At 50.4% G+C, this 19,985-nt stretch overlaps 1 protein-coding gene across 1 annotated transcript; it reads right to left on the bottom strand.

Annotated features, from left to right (window-relative positions):
• Positions 1-10,139: 10,139 nt before the first annotated feature.
• On the bottom strand, positions 10,140-15,044 carry LAMTOR1 (late endosomal/lysosomal adaptor, MAPK and MTOR activator 1). Its single transcript, XM_083170548.1, has 5 exons — positions 14,887-15,044; positions 13,978-14,126; positions 13,809-13,886; positions 11,823-11,949; positions 10,140-11,248 (listed from the first exon to the last, which is right to left on the bottom strand). The coding sequence occupies exons 1-5, from the start codon at positions 14,926-14,928 to the stop codon at positions 11,156-11,158; spliced, it is 489 nt and encodes a 162-aa protein (XP_083026674.1). The 5' UTR covers positions 14,929-15,044; the 3' UTR covers positions 10,140-11,155.
• Positions 15,045-19,985: the final 4,941 nt, after the last annotated feature.

The raw sequence follows: 19,985 nt of genomic DNA, 5'->3' as shown, positions 1-19,985 counted from the left end.
GCCCCATAGCAGCTGCACTCCCTGCACCTATGGTAGCTACACCCTGTATATAACACATGTAACTGTGACAGGGAAGGTGGCCCCTCTCAGCTCTGGGCCCCATAGCAGCTGCACACCCTGCACCTATGGTAGCTACACCCTGTATATAACACATGTAACTGTGACAGGGAAGGTGGCCCCTCTCAGCTCTGGGCCCCATAGCAGCTGCACCCTCTGCACCTATGGTAGTTACACCCCTGTATATAACACATGTAACTGTGACAGGGAAGGTGGCCCCTCTCAGCTCTGGGCCCCATAGCAGCTGTACTCCCTGCACCTATGGTAGCTACACCCTTGTATATAACACATGTAACTGTGACAGGGAAGGTGGCCCCTCTCAGCTCTGGGCCCCATAGCAGCTGCACACCCTGCACCTATGGTAGCTACACCCCTGTATATAACACATGTAACTGTGACAGGGAAGGTGGCCCCTCTCAGCTCTGGGCCCCATAGCAGCTGTACTCCCTGCACCTATGGTAGCTACACCCCTGTATATAACACATGTAACTGTGACAGGGAAGGTGGCCCCTCTCAGCTCTGGGCCCCATTGCAGCTGCACCCCCTGCACCTATGGTAGCTACACCCCAGTATATAACACATGCTTTTGGCCCCATAGACAGCCCTTGTCTCTGAGGAAATAAACAGGTGTGGCACTTGCACTGTCTCGTGGACATGTGCCAGGTTTATAGATCTATATTAAGGTCCTGTGTGTGTCTGATGTGTGATCCGCTGAGCAGTTGTCTGCTGTCACATTCAGTAGTGCCCTCTGTACAGACAACACGGTTCCAGCTCCCCCCAGCTAGTTCTGACCTCTCCAGTTCTTGTTCCTGTATCGAGTCAGTGGACGTTGCTGCTGGTGTTTGTATCTCAGAGGATAAAACTGACTCCTCCCCTGCAACTCGTGACCACTACTATTGTATCGTGTCCAGGACATCTGTCACATGTTACATACTGAATTTATAAGGAAAAATGATTATATATATATATATATATATATATATATATATATATATATACACACACCATACCTCCCGACTTTGGAGGAGGTGGAGGTGGGACGACTTGCTGCGCGCCGCAGGGGCGCCGAAAATTTTGGGGACGTGGCCTAATTTCGGGGGCGTGGCCTATACTCGCGACTCTCCCGCGAGGCCACGCGGGAGAGTTTATTCCCCGCTGTTTAGCAGCCGACAGGGGGGACTCCCAACAGCCCCCCCTCACCGCGGGACACTGCCGGCCGCGGGAGGGACAGCGGGAGAGGCCCTGATAATCGGGACTGTCCCGCTAAAATCGGGACTGTTGAGAGGTATGTATATACTGCTCAAAAAAATAAAGGGAACACTTAAACAACACAATGTAACTCCAAGTCAATCACACTTCTGTGAAATCAAACTGTCCACTTAGGACAGGCCTGTCCAAACTATGGCCCTCCAGCTGTTGTGAAACTACAAGTCCCATCATGCCTTGCCACAGTTTTGCTATTAGTTAATGCTGAAACTATTGCAAGGCATGCTGGGATGTGTAGTTTCACAACAGATGGAGGGCCACAGTTTGGACATGCCTGACTTAGGAAGCAACACTGATAGACAATCAATATCACATGCTGTTGTGTAAATGGAATAGACAACAGGTGGAAATTATAGGCAATTAGCAAGACCCCCCAATAAAGGAGATGTTCTGCAGGTGGCGACCACAGACCACTTCTCAGCTCCTATGCTTTCTGGCTGATGTTTTGGTCACATGTGAAAGCTGGCGGTGCGGTCACTGTAGTGGTAGCATGAGACGGAGTCTACAACCCACACAAGTGGCTCAGGTAGTGCAGCTCATCCAGGATGGCACATCAATGCGAGCTGTGGCAAGAAGGTTTGCTGTGTCTGTCAGCGTAGTGTCTAGAGCATGGAGGCACTACCGGGAGACAGGCCAGTACATCAGGAGACATGGAGGAGGCCGGAGGAGGGCAACAACCCAGCAGCAGGACCGCTACCTCTGCCTTTGTGCAAGGAGGAACAGGAGGAGCACTGCCAGAGCCCTGCAAAATGACCTCCAGCAGGCCACAAATGTGCATGTGTCTACTCAAACAGTCAGAACCAGACTCCATGAGGGTGGTATGAGGGCCCGACGTCCACAGGTGGGGGTTGTGCTTACAGCCCAACACCGTGCAGGACGTTTGGCATTTGCCAGAGAACGCCAAGATTGGCAAATTCGCTACTGGCGCCCTGTGCTCTTCACAGATGAAAGCAGGTTCACACTGAGCACATGACAGAGTCTGGAGAAGCCAAGGAGAACATTCTGCTGCCTGCAACATCCTCCAGCATGACCAGTTTGGCAGTGGGTCAGCCCTCCATGTGCTTGCAAGAGGTAGCCTGACTGTATTAGGTACCGAGATGTCCCCTTGTGAGACCATATGCTGGCACGGTTGGCCCTGGGTTCCTGCTAATGCAAGACAATGCTATACTTCATTTGGCTGGATTGTGTCGGCAGTTCCTGCAAGATGAAGGCATTGATGCTATGGACTGGCCGCCCGTTCCCCAGCCCTGAATCCAACTGAGCACATCTGGGACTTCATGTCTCGCTCCATCCATTAACGCCACGTTGCACCACAGACTGTCCAGGAGTTGGCGGATGCTTTAGTCCAGGTCTGGGAGGAGATCCCTCAGGACACCATGCGCCACCTCATCAGGAGCATGCCCAGGTGTTGTAGGGAGGTCGTACAGGCACGTGGAGGCCACACACACCACTGAGCCTCATTTTCACTTGTTTTAAGGACATTACATCAAAGTTGGATCAGCCTGTAGTGTGTTTTTCCACTATTTAATAAGAATATTTCATTATTTAGATCTAAGATGTGTTATGTTAGTGTTCCCTTTTTTTTTTTTTGAGCAGTGTGTGTGTGTGTGTGTGTGTGTGTGTGTGTGTGTGTGTGTGTGTGTGTATATATATATATATATATATATATATATATATATAATCATGCAGATGATATAAAATCTCTCACGCTACTGCACAGTGGAGATTGCGGGACAGATGTATTAAGTCCTGGTGAAGTGATAAAGTGGAATGTGATAGTTTAGTGATGAAATTGTGATAACGTGGAAGTTAATAACACATCAGCAAATCCGCTCATAACTGTCAAGTTTATGGGCTGGGTTTGGAAAATAATAGAAAAGAGCTGATTGGCTGATGTGTTATCAACTTCCAATTTTTCACAACTTTATCACTTCAACAGGCACAAATGCATCTGCCCTGCGTTTTATAGAGTCCTGCAGTCACAGTTTTAGCAAGATATTTATATTCCTTATTATATATTATATAGGGGATTGATATGCTGGTTGTACTTATACTGCTTTCACACTGCAAACCTGCTCTGACACGGTTTTTGAAATGTTTCTTTAACCGGGTCAGAGAAAGTTTTACCCCTTTCACACTGCATGTTTTAAACGTTATATTACTGGTTAATTACCGTTTTTGTACCTTTCACATTGAAGGTACAAACACGGTAATCCTAAATCCAGCAGTATACCACCCATTCCCAGGTACCTGGCCTTCTTTTTACCCGTTTTGAATTACCGTTTTTTTTTGAACTGGTCATTTAAAACTGGTGCTTTCACACTGCGGCTCTAAACGTTTTAAAACGCAAAAAAACGGCAATATAACGGTTTAGAGCTGCAGTGTGAAAGGGGTATAACATGGACTTATTTCTCTGTAGTTACCCCACTTTACATCAGCACTGCATCTGCCTCGACACAGGAGTTATACAATGCCTCTGGACAGGCGCAGGTCACAGTGATGTCAGCTCTCCCTACTGCCAACACAGGAGTTATACAATGCCTCTGTCCAGGCGCAGGTCACAGTGATGTCAGCTCTCCCTGCTGCCAACACAGGAGAGTTATACAATGCCTCTGGACAGGCGCAGGTCACAGTGATGTCAGCTCTCCCTGCTGCCTACACAGAAGAGTTATACAATGCCTCTGGCCAGGCGCAGGTCACAGTGATGTCAGCTCTCCCTGCTGCCAACATAGGAGACTTATACAATGCCTCTGGCCAGGCGCAGGTCACAGTGATGTCAGCTCTCCCTGCTGCCAACACAGGAGAGTTATACAATGTCTCTGGCAGGCGCAGGTCACAGTGATGTCAGCTCTACCTGCTGCCAACACAGGAGAGTTATACAATGCCTCTGGACAGGCGCAGGTCACAGTGATGTCAACTCTCCCTGCTGCCAACACAGGAGAGTTATACAATGTCTCTGGCCAGGCGCAGGTCACAGTGATGTCAGCTCTCCCTGCTGCCAACACAGGAGAGTTATACAATGTCTCTGGCCAGGCGCAGGTCACAGTGATGTCAGCTCTCCCTGCTGCCGACACAGGAGAGTTATACAATGCCTCTGGACAGGCGCAGGTCACAGTGATGTCAGCTCTCCCTGCTGCCGACACAGGAGAGTTATACAATGCCTCTGGACAGGCGCAGGTCACAGTGATGTCAGCTCTCCCTGCTGCCGACACAGGAGAGTTATACAATGCCTCTGGACAGGTGCAAGTCACAGTGATGTCAGCTCTCCCTACTGCCGACACAGGAGTTATACAATGCCTCTGGCCAGGCGCAGGTCACAGTGATGTCAGCTCTCCCTACTGCCGACATGAGTTGTGCAGTGTCTCTGGCCTGCAGGTCACAGTGATGTCAGCTGTCCCTACTGCCGACATGAGTTGTGCAGTGTCTCTGGCCTGCAGGTCACAGTGATGTCAGCTGTCCCTACTGCCGACGTGAGTTGTGCAGTGTCTCTGGCCTGCAGGTCACAGTGATGTCAGCTCTCCCTACTGCCGACATGAGTTGTGCAGTGTCTCTGGCCTGCAGGTCACAGTGATGTCAGCTCTCCCTACTGCCGACATAGGAGTTGTGCAATGTCCTGGCCTGCAGGTCTCAATGATGTCAGCTCTCCCTACTGCCGACATGAGTTGTGCAATGTCTCGAGCCTGCAGGTCACAGTGATGTCAGCTCTCCCTACTGCCAACATGAGTTGTGCAATGTCTCTGGCCTGCAGGTCTCAGTGATGTCAGCTCTCCCTACTGCCGACATGAGTTGTGCAGTGTCTCTGGCCTGCAGGTCTCAGTGATGTCAGCTCTCCCTACTGCCGACATGAGTTGTGCAGTGTCTCTGGCCTGCAGGTCACAGTGAGGTCAGCTCTCCCTACTGCCGACATGAGTTGTGCAGTGTCTCTGGCCTGCAGGTCACAGTGAGGTCAGGTCGCCCTACTGCCGACATGAGTTGTGCAGTGTCTCTGGCCTGCAGGTCACAGTGAGGTCAGCTCTCCCTACTGCCGACATGAGTTGTGCAGTGTCTCTGGCCTGCAGGTCACAGTGAGGTCAGCTCTCCCTACTGCCGACATGAGTTGTGCAGTGTCTCTGGCCTGCAGGTCACAGTGAGGTCAGCTCTACCTACTGCCTACATGAGTTGTGCAGTGTCTCTGGCCTGCAGGTCACAGTGATGTCAGCTCTCCCTACTGCCGACATGAGTTGTGCAGTGTCTCTGGCCTGCAGGTCACAGTGATGTCAGCTCTCCCTACTGCCGACATGAGTTGTGCAGTGTCTCTGGCCTGCAGGTCACAGTGATGTCAGCTCTCCCTACTGCCGACATGAGTTGTGCAGTGTCTCGGCCTGCAGGTCACAGTGATGTCAGCTCTCCCTACTGCCGACATGAGTTGTGCAGTGTCTCTGGCCTGCAGGTCACAGTGATGTCAGCTTTCCCTACTGCCGACATGAGTTGTGCAGTGTCTCTGGCCTGCAGGTCACAGTGATGACAGCTCTCCCTACTGCCGACATGAGTTGTGCAGTGTCTCTGGCCTGCAGGTCACAGTGATGTCAGCTCTCCCTTCTGCCGACATGAGTTGTGCAGTGTCTCTGACCTGCAGGTCACAGTGATGTCAGCTCTCCCTACTGCCGACATGAGTTGTGCAGTGTCTCTGACCTGCAGGTCACAGTGATGTCACACTGCCCCACAGAGCACCAGCCCATGAAGCTGGTGTGAATATGTCACCACCTGCGTACACGCAGCATCATCTGATCCGGAGCTGGTCACTTTCCACAACACAAACCTCATGCTGAAGGAAACTTGTGTAGTTTCACGGCGCCACCGCGCGCACAGTCTGTGTTTGAAACTTGGCAGCTTGCCAGACTCTGTGTTTACTGTGCGCGTGCCGCTCTAGCTGTTCTCAGCGCGGCGCGTGCCTGCTTTATATATGTAATCTACGTTATCAGCATAGCGCTGGGCAGCAGCAGCGCGCGCTGCCCAGCACTGACAGGTCACTGTGGTACTTGTAGTTCCACAGTGAAATATACAGTTCTGCACACCGCTGACAACGGGGGCATGTAAACTGGACACCCCGGCACACCGCTAACGTACGGGGCTCCTAAACTAGACACCCCAGCACACGCTAAAAATTTAGACGCTAAAGCGTCTAAATCCAGACTCCCTGCACACGCTAAAATTTAGACACGATACATTGGGGCGAAATTATCGCATTTCACAATGCGATCCTGGGCGGTAATATTCCTTTTGCCTTGAAAAAGCGGGAAACGAAACACGCGCCGGCAGTTACAGCCATGTGGGTGTGCTCCCGTGTGATGCGTCTCCCTCCCTTGCACTAAAACTGCTTAGCGCTTCCTATATCTAGCCTTTATAAGGGCTCTAATTTGCGTTGACAGCGTCTATACTTAATTTGTAACTGTCACGCTGTATTTAATCTAGTGGTTCCATGAACGCTGCATCTATCAGACACAGAGCGGGCTGAACACTTAATATAGAGATGAATTGCACCCGAATTAATTAATTCATAATTAGTCATAATTAACTGCCCGAATGTGATCTATCTGTTGCAGCATTTCAGTCTGCACGACGTCACCTCGATATATAAAATTTCAGGGGCCGGACGCGGAGTGTTAACGTCTGTATTTCGGCCTGCCAGACAAAGGTTACAGGATACTCATTTGCTGTGTCTTTACCCTCGATACATCATGAATTATACATTTATCTGAGGAGGAATACTAACATCTCATATAAAATACCTATGGAATTAGATCAGCTATCATCAATTCCTTAAGTAATAAATGTCTAGGGCAATATATACAGTCCTAGCTAGTATTTACTCGGAGACTGGCAGTCAAATACTAATCTTTGTATAAATTGAAACATTGTTTATTCGTTAAACACATACTGTTGCTATATTGTAACAGATAGTCAACTTTGGGGAACTTGTGTGCATAACAGAGGCTCTTTGAAACGCTGCAGTAAGATAAGACAATATTTAGAGACTTTCTAGTCACACACGGAAGCCCTGCACGTGCTGTTTTTAAACACGCACCATCTTCACTTGTTTGTCTATGATTGTATGTGGTGGTTTTTTTTTTTATATTTCAGAGTTTTAAATAAATTCTAATAAAGGCTACATTTTATCCATCAAATATTTTTGAGATGCACCACACCACGACAAACTCTTCCTTTCTTTGCAATTATGCAGTAATATTCCGCCCAGATCGCATTGTAAATGCGATCAATGATAAATGGGGCCCATATTCTGCTCATGAGTAAAATGGGAGACAAAATGTAATCACAAATTATTATTATCAAATGGTCAAGTCTGTGAATGTGGATATAAATAAATCCTTCAGACAGAACAATTTGGTCTGCGTGCAGATTTTAATAACAAACTTAAAAAGGACTAATATAAGACACAGACAAGAATCGGATGGCATAAGGCAGAGACCGTACGGCTAGTGAAGCCGGCGTACGCTTCGCAGGTCTTCTTCAGGTGCACACCCCCATGGGCTCCATTACACAGAACTGCCACCAGATCGGCACACAAGCACCACCCTCCCCACTGCCTGTGCCTCTGATTGGCAGTGGTTCTGACTCAGCCGCAGCTTATCCTGCTGCACCACAGCTTCTGAGACCTGCACCTTTGCAGATGCATCTAGCTGTGCTCTCTCCCGGATACTGCAACCTCCTCACCATGACCTATAAAGTGCTAGCTCCTTAATCCACTAGTATCCCCCAGATAGACAAAGGGGACCCTAAAAGGCATGCCACATATTTTACTTATCAGAATCTGCTTGTGCGCCCTACACGTATGGTTTTGAGAAGACACGGTTTAAAGGAAAAAGACGGTGGAAAGACACTTAACGCTAGTCGCACAGCGCTCGCATGTTACGTGTAACGCATGGGGGACAGATTTAGGTGGACACATCTCAAACAAGTCTTCCCTATTACACAAAGAAAGGTGACGCTAATATCCTTAAATGTCATATTTCAGCCATAAATAAACAGCAAAAAAAAATACAATAGTCATTCAGTACCTCTGTCCTGAGAGAACGCCTCCTGGTTCTTACACCAAACTGTGCAATGTGTCACAGCTGATACTGGTTCCCTCTTCCCATAAGAGCTCACTCAGATAGAACAGTCGTGTGTGCCAGACAAGGGCGGAAAATGGCAAAAACTCCACCACACGCAGCATCCACACCACACTAAGGGGGTCATTCTGGTTGGCTCAGAACGGGGCGAATTTGGCCCTGCTCTGATGGCTGGGGGACTCCGGGGTAGATTTATTATATGGCGATCAGGGGAATCAGCGCTATCCCCGTGCGTTATAGCAGGGGATAGCGCTTCCCCTGATCTATCACACCCGCCGAGCGTTTACTCGAACGCAGGCGGTGTGGGGCAGGAGGCATAGCGCAGGGGCAATATTTTGCACTGCGCCCCTGCCTCCTGCCAGATTTATGAACGGTCAGCATCGCTGACCGTTCCGCCGCCTGCAGCTGTCGACTTCGCCAGGTGCAGGTGGCGATGCCCTATACCTACAGCAGAGACAGCGCTGGCGCTGAGCTGGGATCTCGCGAGACTAGCGAGATCCCGCGCATGCGCAGTCAGCCGGCCGGGGGGGAAGGAGACGGCGCATCAGTATTAACTGATGCGCTGTCTCCAGGAGGGACATCGCCGGAGGGGGGAGTTAGCGCTCCCCCACTCCGGCGGCAAGATCTTAATAGATCTTGTCGGTGTCCCCTCCTGCTTCGCCTCGCTAATAAGGCGAAGCAGGAACTGTTCTAGCAGCGCGATAGGCGCCGCTATAATAAATTTACCCCTCCGTGTGCACTCAGTATATTATGCGCATGTGCAGCTCCCCTTTGCGAACTGCATCGACGCTGAGCCATTCGCAAGAATCGGGGAGGGACGGACAAGATCACCAAGCATTTTACGGGCATCCCCATGGGTATGTGGGCGGGCGACTGATGTCACAGGACAGTTTTCACTGACTTATTATTTGCGAAGGCAGGAAAAATCATTCGATGCTTGAGGACCATGGAATGATTTATCCTGCTGCGGAGACATGCGAGGGTGTTAAAGAGGGGAATTATCGTCATCGGGCACTCGTACAGATGGCACCATCGATGCTCGGTGAGCTGCGAGTCTCTCCAATCAGAAGGACCCCCTAACTGCCATCGCACCTGCACGAGCCCTTACAGGAGAGATCGTCGGGGGCTTGCAGAGACGATGGAACACGCAAAGCAATTTATTACAACTAAATGCACTTTTCTTTTAACTATTCTACCCTGACATAGCGCCACTAGCAGGCTGTAGAATCGGGATATGGGGGCTCTGGCCCGCATTGTGTTTAATTGGTTTATGCCAGATTCCGCCTATGAGAATCAGCGCAGATGCAGGAGGAATTACACGCCACCCCATCTGCATGCCTCCCTTATCTTGTCCACCGCCTTCCTCCTGCATTTGATAAAACTGCGTTTTTCGAAACACACACAAACGCCTCGGTCTGTCAGTCAGACAGTCTCAATACTGCGCTGTGATTGCAGAGAGAGTTCTGCATGTGCGCAATTTCACAATGATCAGAAAACTGATAGTTGAATCGCTAACGCAGTCCTGAATTGGGCACCCACAAACCAGTCCAGAAACACCACCCCAGGGCATCACATACATAACCCATAGCTGTACAGTGTAATAAGGAGGGGTCTGTGTAAGCTGAACGGGGGTCTCTGTACGGTGCGTAATGCTTCCACGCTCAGTAACTGGTACTCAGACAGAACAAACAGCACAAGGACAGATCATTGAGGAACAAATTTAATCTACAGTGCCAGGAAACAATAATAAAAAAAAATTAAGGTAAAACAGGGCGCCAACGTCGAGCCGCAAACCAATCACCCCACAGTGATCTCACAGAGTTCTGTCCGTTTTTTGTAAAAGGAAACATACCGTTCGGCTCTAGGTTATTATGTTGGCAGTTGGCGATTAAACCATGTGAACGCTTATGTGTGGTTTGTTGCTATGGGAACCGGCACTTCCCAGGCTCGCTGCTCTGAAACAGGAACCCACCGTACACGCACAATGATGTTATGGCGCAACGGGAACCTATTCTATACACACAGGTAAGGCAGCCAGGAACTAAAGGCTCCTACCTCCGAGAGGTGACTCGCTGGTAGTGAACCACAGAACGGCTGCCTTCGATGTGTGCACTGACAAACCTGCAACTGGTGAAGTGCCCGCGTTTATAAAGCAGATCTACCCACGCTATGGGTAAAGCCGGGGAAGAGGGTGGGGTGTTGGGGGGGCTTTGCTGGTTAGAACTAGAATCAAGAGGTTTGTGCAGTACCCACATTAGTGCATAGGGAAGGCTGGGCAGAACAGCATCAGGTGACAGAGGAGAATGCGCTATACTGATCACATGACACGTCACAGAGGACTATCCCAACATCCCTGGGTCTCATTCTCTAGAAGGGGTCTGTGGCCATATACATTGCTGTGCAGAGACATGAATTATGACAGCGTTTGTAGCACTGTCACCCGGCTATTCGAACCAAAACCGTCTGCTGTATCAAGGGGCGAGAGGCCAACAGGAAAGGGTTAACTGAACGCGTTGCTGAACGGCGGACCAGCGAGAAATCTGATTATCTGTACGAGATCCCTGCAGAGGCAGACACACATTAACCAGTGCGAGAGGAAAGTCTGAAATCCCGGATGTAACCGGAGGGGTCTGCGGAGAGACTGTGCGGGGCACGTATGGGCAGATAAGTGCTTCCCAGGGAACCAGAAGGACGCAAGAGAGGAGAGGAAGGAGTGCTAGGGCTTATGGAATCCCAAACTGTACAACGAGATCCTCCTTGGCATCCACGCGGATCTGTGAAAGTGCACTGAAGGCGTAAGCTGCTATCTTTGAAACCTGAAAGAGATTGGAGGTACAGATTAGAAGGCCCAATCGGCTCAGCAACGTCAAAACCCCAGGCCCCAAACTGCAGCTCCTGGAGGCCGCCAGAACTAGCGGGTGCCAGATAGGAGAGCGATACTCCGGGGCAAGTAGTGCCCTCCTCTACACACCTGGAAAGCCCAGACCCCAGAGGCCGCCAGAACTAGCGGGTGCCAGATAGGAGAGCGATACCAAGTAGTGCCCTCCTCTACACACCTGGAAAGCCCAGATAATTAGCATTACTCCTTATATGAGTAAATGTTCTTACATAACATTACATCCTGTACAGGACACCACCGCGCCGCATGTATTATTAATGACATTGCACATTTGTATGGGTGCATGTGAAACGCCACCTTAGAATATTAGGCAATGCGTTTTATGACCGGCAGGTGGCACAATTACTGCTGTCTATTAACAGTTAACTTGCACAATTCGCTGCAATATTCAGTTATAATATTACATAAACCATTTGGCCATCTGCCTCTAGTTTCATAGGAGAACTTTAACCCCAGATCCAGAGATTAACCGGCCCATGTAGTGACGTTACCTGCTGTATATCATTGAAGGACACAGGCTCGCTGGCGAGTATTTGGTGTGGCTGTGCCGTTAGGGAGGGTAGAGGTGGCACCTTCTTCCAGTGTGTCAGATTGCTGCTGAGCTTGGCTAGTCTTGTGCTGTGCAGAGATAACAGACTATCATTCAGGATCAGCGAGTGTACACATAATACCTAACCCCATCGCTATACAATGCACAAATCAAATGTATTTGTCACATACAAAGTCATACATAGTACAATATGTAGTGAAATTCTTATACAACTTTCCTATATTACGTTAGGATAAGTAGATCAGCTGAGGAAGAGTAGATAGAGATAGTGTGGGGTAGGTCTAGTAGAAGGAAGGAAAGTCCCGGTACTAGGAGGTCTGGTTGAGGGCTCTAAAGGCCTGTGGGAAGAAGCTTCTTCTCATTCGTTCTGTGTTTGCTACCGCTCATTGAAGGCAAACACATACCAAGACGCAGGTCCTTTGCTCGGTATCATGCTATCGACACTGATAAAACGTCAACATTAGATTTTGGAAAAATGTTCCGGTCGGTCTGACTTACCTGGTACAGCGGCTCTTGCTGTGTTTTCTGAGCTCAGCAGTGACATCATAATGAATTCAGGCTCATCTGGCTGCAGTTCCTCTATTGCCCAACCCTACTCATCCCCCTAGTGAGAACTCCAACCCCCACTCCTGCAGCCTAACCTGAACCCTCCCTTTAGTGGCATCACCCCAAACCCAACCCATCTCTCCGGCATCCTGACCCTAACACTTCCTCCTAATGAATTAATCCTCCACGAGTGACTATACCCAAACTCCCCTGACACAGCCTAACACTCCTTCACCTAGAACAGAGGACATCAAACTACAGTCCTCAAAAGCTAGCAACAGCTCACATTCTCCAGACCTCCTAGCTGGTGCACAGGTGTATTAATTATACACTGACACACAAAAATAAACACACAGGTGGAGCTAATAACTTATCTGGTGATTTAGTGATGAGACCTGGAAAACATGAACTATTGGTAGCGCTGGAGGAGTTTAGAGACCCCACCCATAGAGAAATAATTTGGTACCCTCCAACCCTAACCTTTCCCCTAGTGCCCATCCCTAACACACATGCTAGTGCCTAAACCTCCTTTCCCGCAGCCTAACCCTGAAGGTGCATACACACTAAGATTTGTTACCAAATGATTCAGTTAATGAGATCAGCAGAGCTCCCAGGCGATGGATATTACACATACATACAAAGATATATCATTAATGATATTGTTCAGCTACAATACTGGGCACCCGCTGAACATGCCGACAATAACAACATTTGACTGCATGTTCAGTCGACACAGCATATTTTTAACGACCCACAGGAGCATGCATCATTAATGATAAAATGTTTACACACTAAAATAGTCACATTTTATTGTTAACGATATATTGTCCGTGTATAGACACCTAAATGCAACCCCAAGCGCATGATCCTGACCTCATCTCCCTCAACATAGTAGACACTGCAAATGTAACCCTAATAACGGCATCTCAGACCTCCGGATCTCTATATACAGAGCTCACGGCAGCCATGCCTCCCTGTGTTCTGACATTGGGCCCAACATCTACATAGCGCACAATGCTGCTGGGATACCAGCACTGGAGACACCACCAGTGACCTGAACCTAATAACGCCATCACAGACCTCCGGATCTCCATATACAGAGCTCACGGCAGCCATGCCTCCCTGTATGTTCTGACATTGGGCCCAACCTCTACATAGCGCACAATGCTGCTGTGATACCAGCACTGGAGACACCACCAGTGACCTGAACCTAATAACGCCATCACAGACCTCCGGATCTCCATATACAGAGCTCACGGCAGCCATGCCTCCCTGTATGTTCTGACATTGGGCCCAACATCTACATAGCGCACAATGCTGCTGGGATACCATCACCGGAGACACCACCAGTGACCTGAACAGAATGTGTTCCAGCCCTCACCTGTACTGCTTTGCCCTGTCCATACATTCATGCTGCTCCATGCCCTGGGATTCTACAGCTGATACATCAATAATATTCCTATGGAGATAGAGGAAAAATGATTACTAATTGCAAACGCCAGGAACTGGATATTTAGTGCCATAGGCAGGGGATCTGTAGGAGAACTTACTGTGCTGTCCTGGCCAGGATACGGGACAGCAGTGCCTGCTCATCTGTCCGAGCCGCTGGGTTACTTGTACAATTGGGTTCCGATCCATTTGGCGTCCTGTTAGGAAGGTTCTGGTTAGGGGGTAGCAGATGTTCTCTCTCACCCTGGTCCTAGAGGGAAGAGGAGGAGATAAAACTCGCTGCGTAATGCAGATGACAAAGGCTATTCTCCTGCCCACTTAACCACACCCAAAAAGGGCACACTCCCCTGCCCACTTTCCCAAATGCGCGCACTCCCCTGCCCACTTTCCCAAATGCGCGCACTCCCCTGCCCACTTTCCCAAATGCGCACACTCCCCTGCCCACTTTCCCAAATGCGCACACTCCCCTGCCCACTTTCCCAAATGCGCACACTCCCCTGCCCACTTTCCCAAATGCGCACACTCCCCTGCCCACTTTCCCAAATGCGCACACTCCCCTGCCCACTTTACCAAATGCGCACACTCCCCTGCCCACTTTCCCAAATGCGCGCACTCCCCTGCCCACTTTCCCAAATGCGCGCACTCCCCTGCCCACCTTCCCAAATGCGCCCACCCCCCAAAAATGCACACCCTCCTCCCACTACCTAGATGCACACTCTTAAGCCCTCCACCCACACTCTCCTGCTCACAGCCCAAACTCTTCTGCCCAACACCCAAACATGCACTCTCCTTCCTACCACCCAGGTACACACTCTCCAGCACACCCCCAAACACGCATTCTCCTGCCCACAACCTTCCTACCACCTAGGTACACACTCTCCAGCCCCCCCCCCCCCCCCAAAATGCACTCTCCTGCCCACCTGACACCCACCAAATATGCACTCTCCTGCCCACCTGACCCCCCCCCCCCGTCCCCACGTCCCCCTCCCCGGTGTCACCAGGCCGCTCACCCCCTTGCCGGTCTCCGCCTCCCCGCTGTAGCAGCAGCCCATGTCCGGTCGGGACTAGCACGGAGAAACCAGCACAGAACTCCTCTCCGTCACATGACCAGAGGAAGCACGGACACCACTTCCGCTTCCGGGATAGTCCAAGTCACGGGGCTGGTTACTATGGAGACCAACAGCTGCTGCCTCCTGTAATACTCTCCACTGGGCAGTGTCACTCTAGTCCTAGCCCCGCCCCTTCTACCCTGTATATCACCCCCCATATCTCTGTATACGCCACATGCCTATGTACATCACCCTACACGCCTGTACATTATCCCATAGATCACCGCCCCATATATGTGGATATATCACCCTATACCCCATGCTCCTGTATACACCACATATCTCTGTATATCACCCCATACCCTATACATGCTCCTCCTGTATACACCACATACCACTGTATACACCACATATCTCTGTACATCACCCCATACCCTATACATGCTCCTCCTGTATACACCACATACCCCTGTACATCACCCCATGCTCCTGTATACACCACATATCTCTGTATATCACCCTACATGCCTGTACATTATCCCATACATCACCCCCATAACTATATATATCACCCTATACCCCATGCTCCTGTATACACCACATATCTCTGTACATCACCCCATGCTCCTGTATATCACCCTACACGCCTGTACATTATCCCATACATCACCCCCATACCCATATATATCACCCTATACCCCATGCTCCTGTATACACCACATATCTCTGTATATCACCCCATGCTCATCTATATCACCCCCTTATCTCTGAATATCACCCCATACCCTATACATGCTCCTCCTGTATACACCCCATACCCCTGTACATCACCCTATGCTCCTGTATACACCACATACCAGTGTATACACCACATACCCCTGTACATCACCCCATTCCTCTGTATATCACCCTACATGCCTGTACATTATCCCATACATCACCCCCATACCATACCTCCCAACATTGTCCTCTCCAGGAGAGACACAATGCTCTACTCCTGGACTTCTCTCTCATGTATGATTACCATCACCTGTGTTGAACAGGTTAATTGATGAGATAGGTGCTTCAACACAGGTGATGGTAATCATACATCAAGAGAGAAGTGCAGGAGCAGAGCAATGTGTCTCTCCTGGAGAGGGTCATGTTGGGAGGTATGCCATACCCATATATATCACCCTATATACCCCATGCTCCTGTATACACCACATCTCTTTCAAGGGTAGGCACAATACAGGGGTAGGTAAGGTGCAATATAAAGGTAGGGAAAGCACAGTCAGCACACATCGCTGGCGCATAGCATGTGTATCAGTACTGAACTACATAGCTCAGCACAGGGCTGAAGTCCTACATGTGCAGATGATTTCATTATACTGACTCGTATTAATTAATTCACCTGTGGCCAAGCACGGATATACTTACAAATCGTTAGGGTGCTGAGGAGCAAGTTTGGGAACCTCTGATAAATGATAAGCAGCGTCTGCATACCCACAAACATGACCCATTCCAATAAGTACACTACTGTATGCTCTGTTTCTGGACTTCCCTCTTATCTGATAATTGCAGTCACCTGCGTTGAACTAGTTCAGTGATGATAATGGTGTTCCAGCACAGGTGATGGCAACCCTAAATGAAGGAAGAAGTCCAGAAGTAGAGCATTTTGTACCTAATGGAATGCGTCATGTTGGAGAGTATGCAGGTACACACACACATTTATCTGTCCAATCTTTCTGGTAATATGTGGGTGCAGATGACAATCTGTATTTAGCATGGTTGCCTACCTGACCCTCTCCTTCAGGGAGACAATGCTCTATTCCTGGACTTCCCTGGTAATGTATGATTGCCATCACCTGTGGGGAGCTAGGTAACTGATAAGAAAGGTGTCACCACAGGTGCTGGCAATCATACATTACCAGGGAAGTCCAGGAGCAGAGCAGAGCATTGTGTCCTCCTGGAGAGGGTCATGTTGGGAGGTATGTGTTTGGTCCCCCATGCTGTAGACTGGTAAATTCCCAACACTGGAGATGACGTCCTTGCTGGCTTTTGCAGGGACCCCTGCACTAGCCCGTATAGCGGCGGTGTTACACTATATTGTGCGCTCTGGGGCAGGGACCCCCGCACCACCCTGTATAGCAGCGGTATTACACTATATTGTGCGCTCTGGGGCAGGGACCCCCGCACCACCCTGTATAGCAGCGGTATTACACTATATTGTGCCCTCTGCGGCAGGGACCCCCGCATCACCCCGTATAGCAGGGGTATCACACTATATTGTGCGCTCTGGGGCAGGGACCCCCGCACCACCCCGTATAGCAGCGGTATTACACTATATTGTGCCCTCTGCGGCAGGGACCCCCGCATCACCCCGTATAGCAGGGGTATCACACTATATTGTGCCCTCTGGGGCAGGGACCCCCGCACCGCCCCGTATAGCGGCGGTGTTACACTATATTGTGCGCTCTGGGGCAGGGACCCCCGCACCACCCCGTATAGCAGCGGTATTACACTATATTGTGCCCTCTGCGGCAGGGACCCCCGCACCACCCCGTATAGCAGCGGTATTACACTATATTGTGCCCTCTGGGGCAGGGACCCCCGCACCACCCCGTATAGCGGCGGTGTTACACTATATTGTGCGCTCTGGGGCAGGGACCCCGCAGCACCCCGTATAGCAGCGATATTACACTATATTGTGCGCTCTGGGGCAGGGACCCCCGCACCACCCCGTATAGCAGCGGTATTACTGGGACACTGGGTCCCTGCCCCAGAGGGGGGCAGGGACCCCCGCATCACCCCGTATAGTAGGGGTATCACACTATATTGTGCCCTCTGGGGCAGGGACCCCCGCACCAGCCCGTATAGCAGCGGTATTACACTATATTGTGCGCTCTGGGGCAGGGACCCCCGCACCGCCCCGTATAGCAGCGGTATTACACTATATTGTGCGCTCTGGGGCAGGGACCCCCACATCACCCCGTATAGCGGCGGTATTACACTATATTGTGCGCTCTGGGGCAGGGACCCCCGCACCGCCCCGTATAGCGGCGGTATCACACTATATTGTGCGCTCTGGGGCAGGGACCCCCGCACCGCCCCGTATAGCAGCGGTATTACACTATATTGTGCGCTCTGGGGCAGGGACCCCCGCACCGCCCCGTATAGCAGCGGTATTACACTATATTGTGCGCTCTGGGGCAGGGACCCCTGCACCACCCCGTATAGCGGCGGTGTTACACTATATTGTGCGCTCTGGGGCAGGGACCCTGCAGCACCCCGTATAGCAGCGATATTACACTATATTGTGCGCTCTGGGGCAGGGACCCCCGCACCACCCCGTATAGCAGCGGTATTACTGGGACACTGGGTCCCTGCCCCAGAGGGGGGCAGGGACCCCCGCATCACCCCGTATAGTAGGGGTATCACACTATATTGTGCCCTCTGGGGCAGGGACCCCCGCACCAGCCCGTATAGCAGCGGTGTTACACTATATTGTGCGCTCTGGGGCAGGGACCCCCGTAACACCCCGTATAGCGGCGGTGTTACACTATATTGTGCGCTCTGTACCTGCTGGTGGACACTGAGAGCCAGTATCAGGCTGATAGGTCTACTGTGTCCTCAGTCAATTGATCGGTAGGTGCTACAATAATTTTGGGTCCATGTTGACAGGTGTCAACCTTGCCACAAACTTTAAAAAATCATGTAAACCTTTTTATGAGTCAACCTTTTCCATGTTTGTCAGTGTCGACCTTTAACATGTTGATATTTTATCAACCTTTCCATCCACACCCCTGAATACAGCGTCCTCCGTCTCCTGCAGCATTTTTGGGCTGACATCAGGCAGTGGTAAGAGTCCCAGGGAGTCTCCCCTGATGGTTATTGTGGGGTGGAGGTTGGGATATATTGAGCCTGAGTCAGAGGTGCAGAAGCAGGCATGTGTTGCTATAATCTGCAGACTGTCCGCGTGTCGTCAGAAAATTAGGTGGTACTTGTGTATTATTAGGGCGCCCACTAAGCAAATTGCTTATTGGGCGATTCTGGGTAAGAAAATTGCATCGCATTCGCATCACATATGTTTTTTTGCGCACGATGCGATCGCATGCGATGCACTATCCCTATGTAATTTATTCACTTTATTCTGGGTGCAATGCGATCACATCGGATTGCATTGCACGCGATCGCACCGCACCACAAAATCGCATGTGATCGCATGCGATTTTATAGAGTGCGATGCCATTGACTTTGCTACACATTTGTATGAGATGCAATGAGATTTAGGTACCCCCCCCACACTATGCAAGCCACCCCGAAGCGTGGCGAGCGGCGGTGGCGGAACGCGTGAAGTTAATTTTATATAGTGTGGCGAGCGGACGCGGAATACATGCGCTCACTGCGCTCGCCACGCTTCAGGCTCGGTGGCTCACTGCGCTCGCCATCAAAGGATTGTGTGTACATTGTGCGTATTCTCATTATAATGTGAGTTGCCGCGGGTAATGAGGTCTGCACGTCCGATCCGTTGGCTTTCTTGCGGCCGCAAGCAGTTCATATGTGTTTTTTTAAGTACATATGATCAACCGCTCCACGATCAGGTGATATGCAGGTCGTCATGGTGTATGGCCTAGTGATGGCCATCGACCATCGATGATTAGAAATCATTGATGGTTTATGGCCGATGTCGAATAGTTTTGCCATCGATGGGGGAGAACCAGATGGTTTCCCACCATCGATGTAAAGCTTAAACGAATAGTTTCGTTTTTGCTTTTTCCCTAAAGTGCCGGGACACGGAGCTTAGCTCCGCCCCCGCATTTTGAGTGGCCGACAGGCCACTCAATCACACAAAATGGATGACCATCAATATACAAAAACATGTCCATCCCTAGTATGGCCAGCTTTAGGCACCTGTGAAATGGGCATTTGTGGGTGGTAGATGGGCGGTTACTGCGGTCGCACAGAACAAAAGCATCTGAGAGGAGCATTATGGCATGCCATGGGCATGACTGAGGTGTGCGGACAGATGGGATGCCTGTTTCACTGGGGGATCTTTGCCCCCCCCCCAGCGATACTGA

This window comes from Crinia signifera, chromosome 2 (genome assembly GCF_055691185.1).
Source record: "Crinia signifera chromosome 2, ASM5569118v1, whole genome shotgun sequence".
Taxonomy (NCBI): Eukaryota; Metazoa; Chordata; class Amphibia; order Anura; family Myobatrachidae; genus Crinia; species Crinia signifera.
Note: the sequence above shows the minus strand (reverse complement) of the source record. Positions and strands in the feature narration are given on the sequence as shown.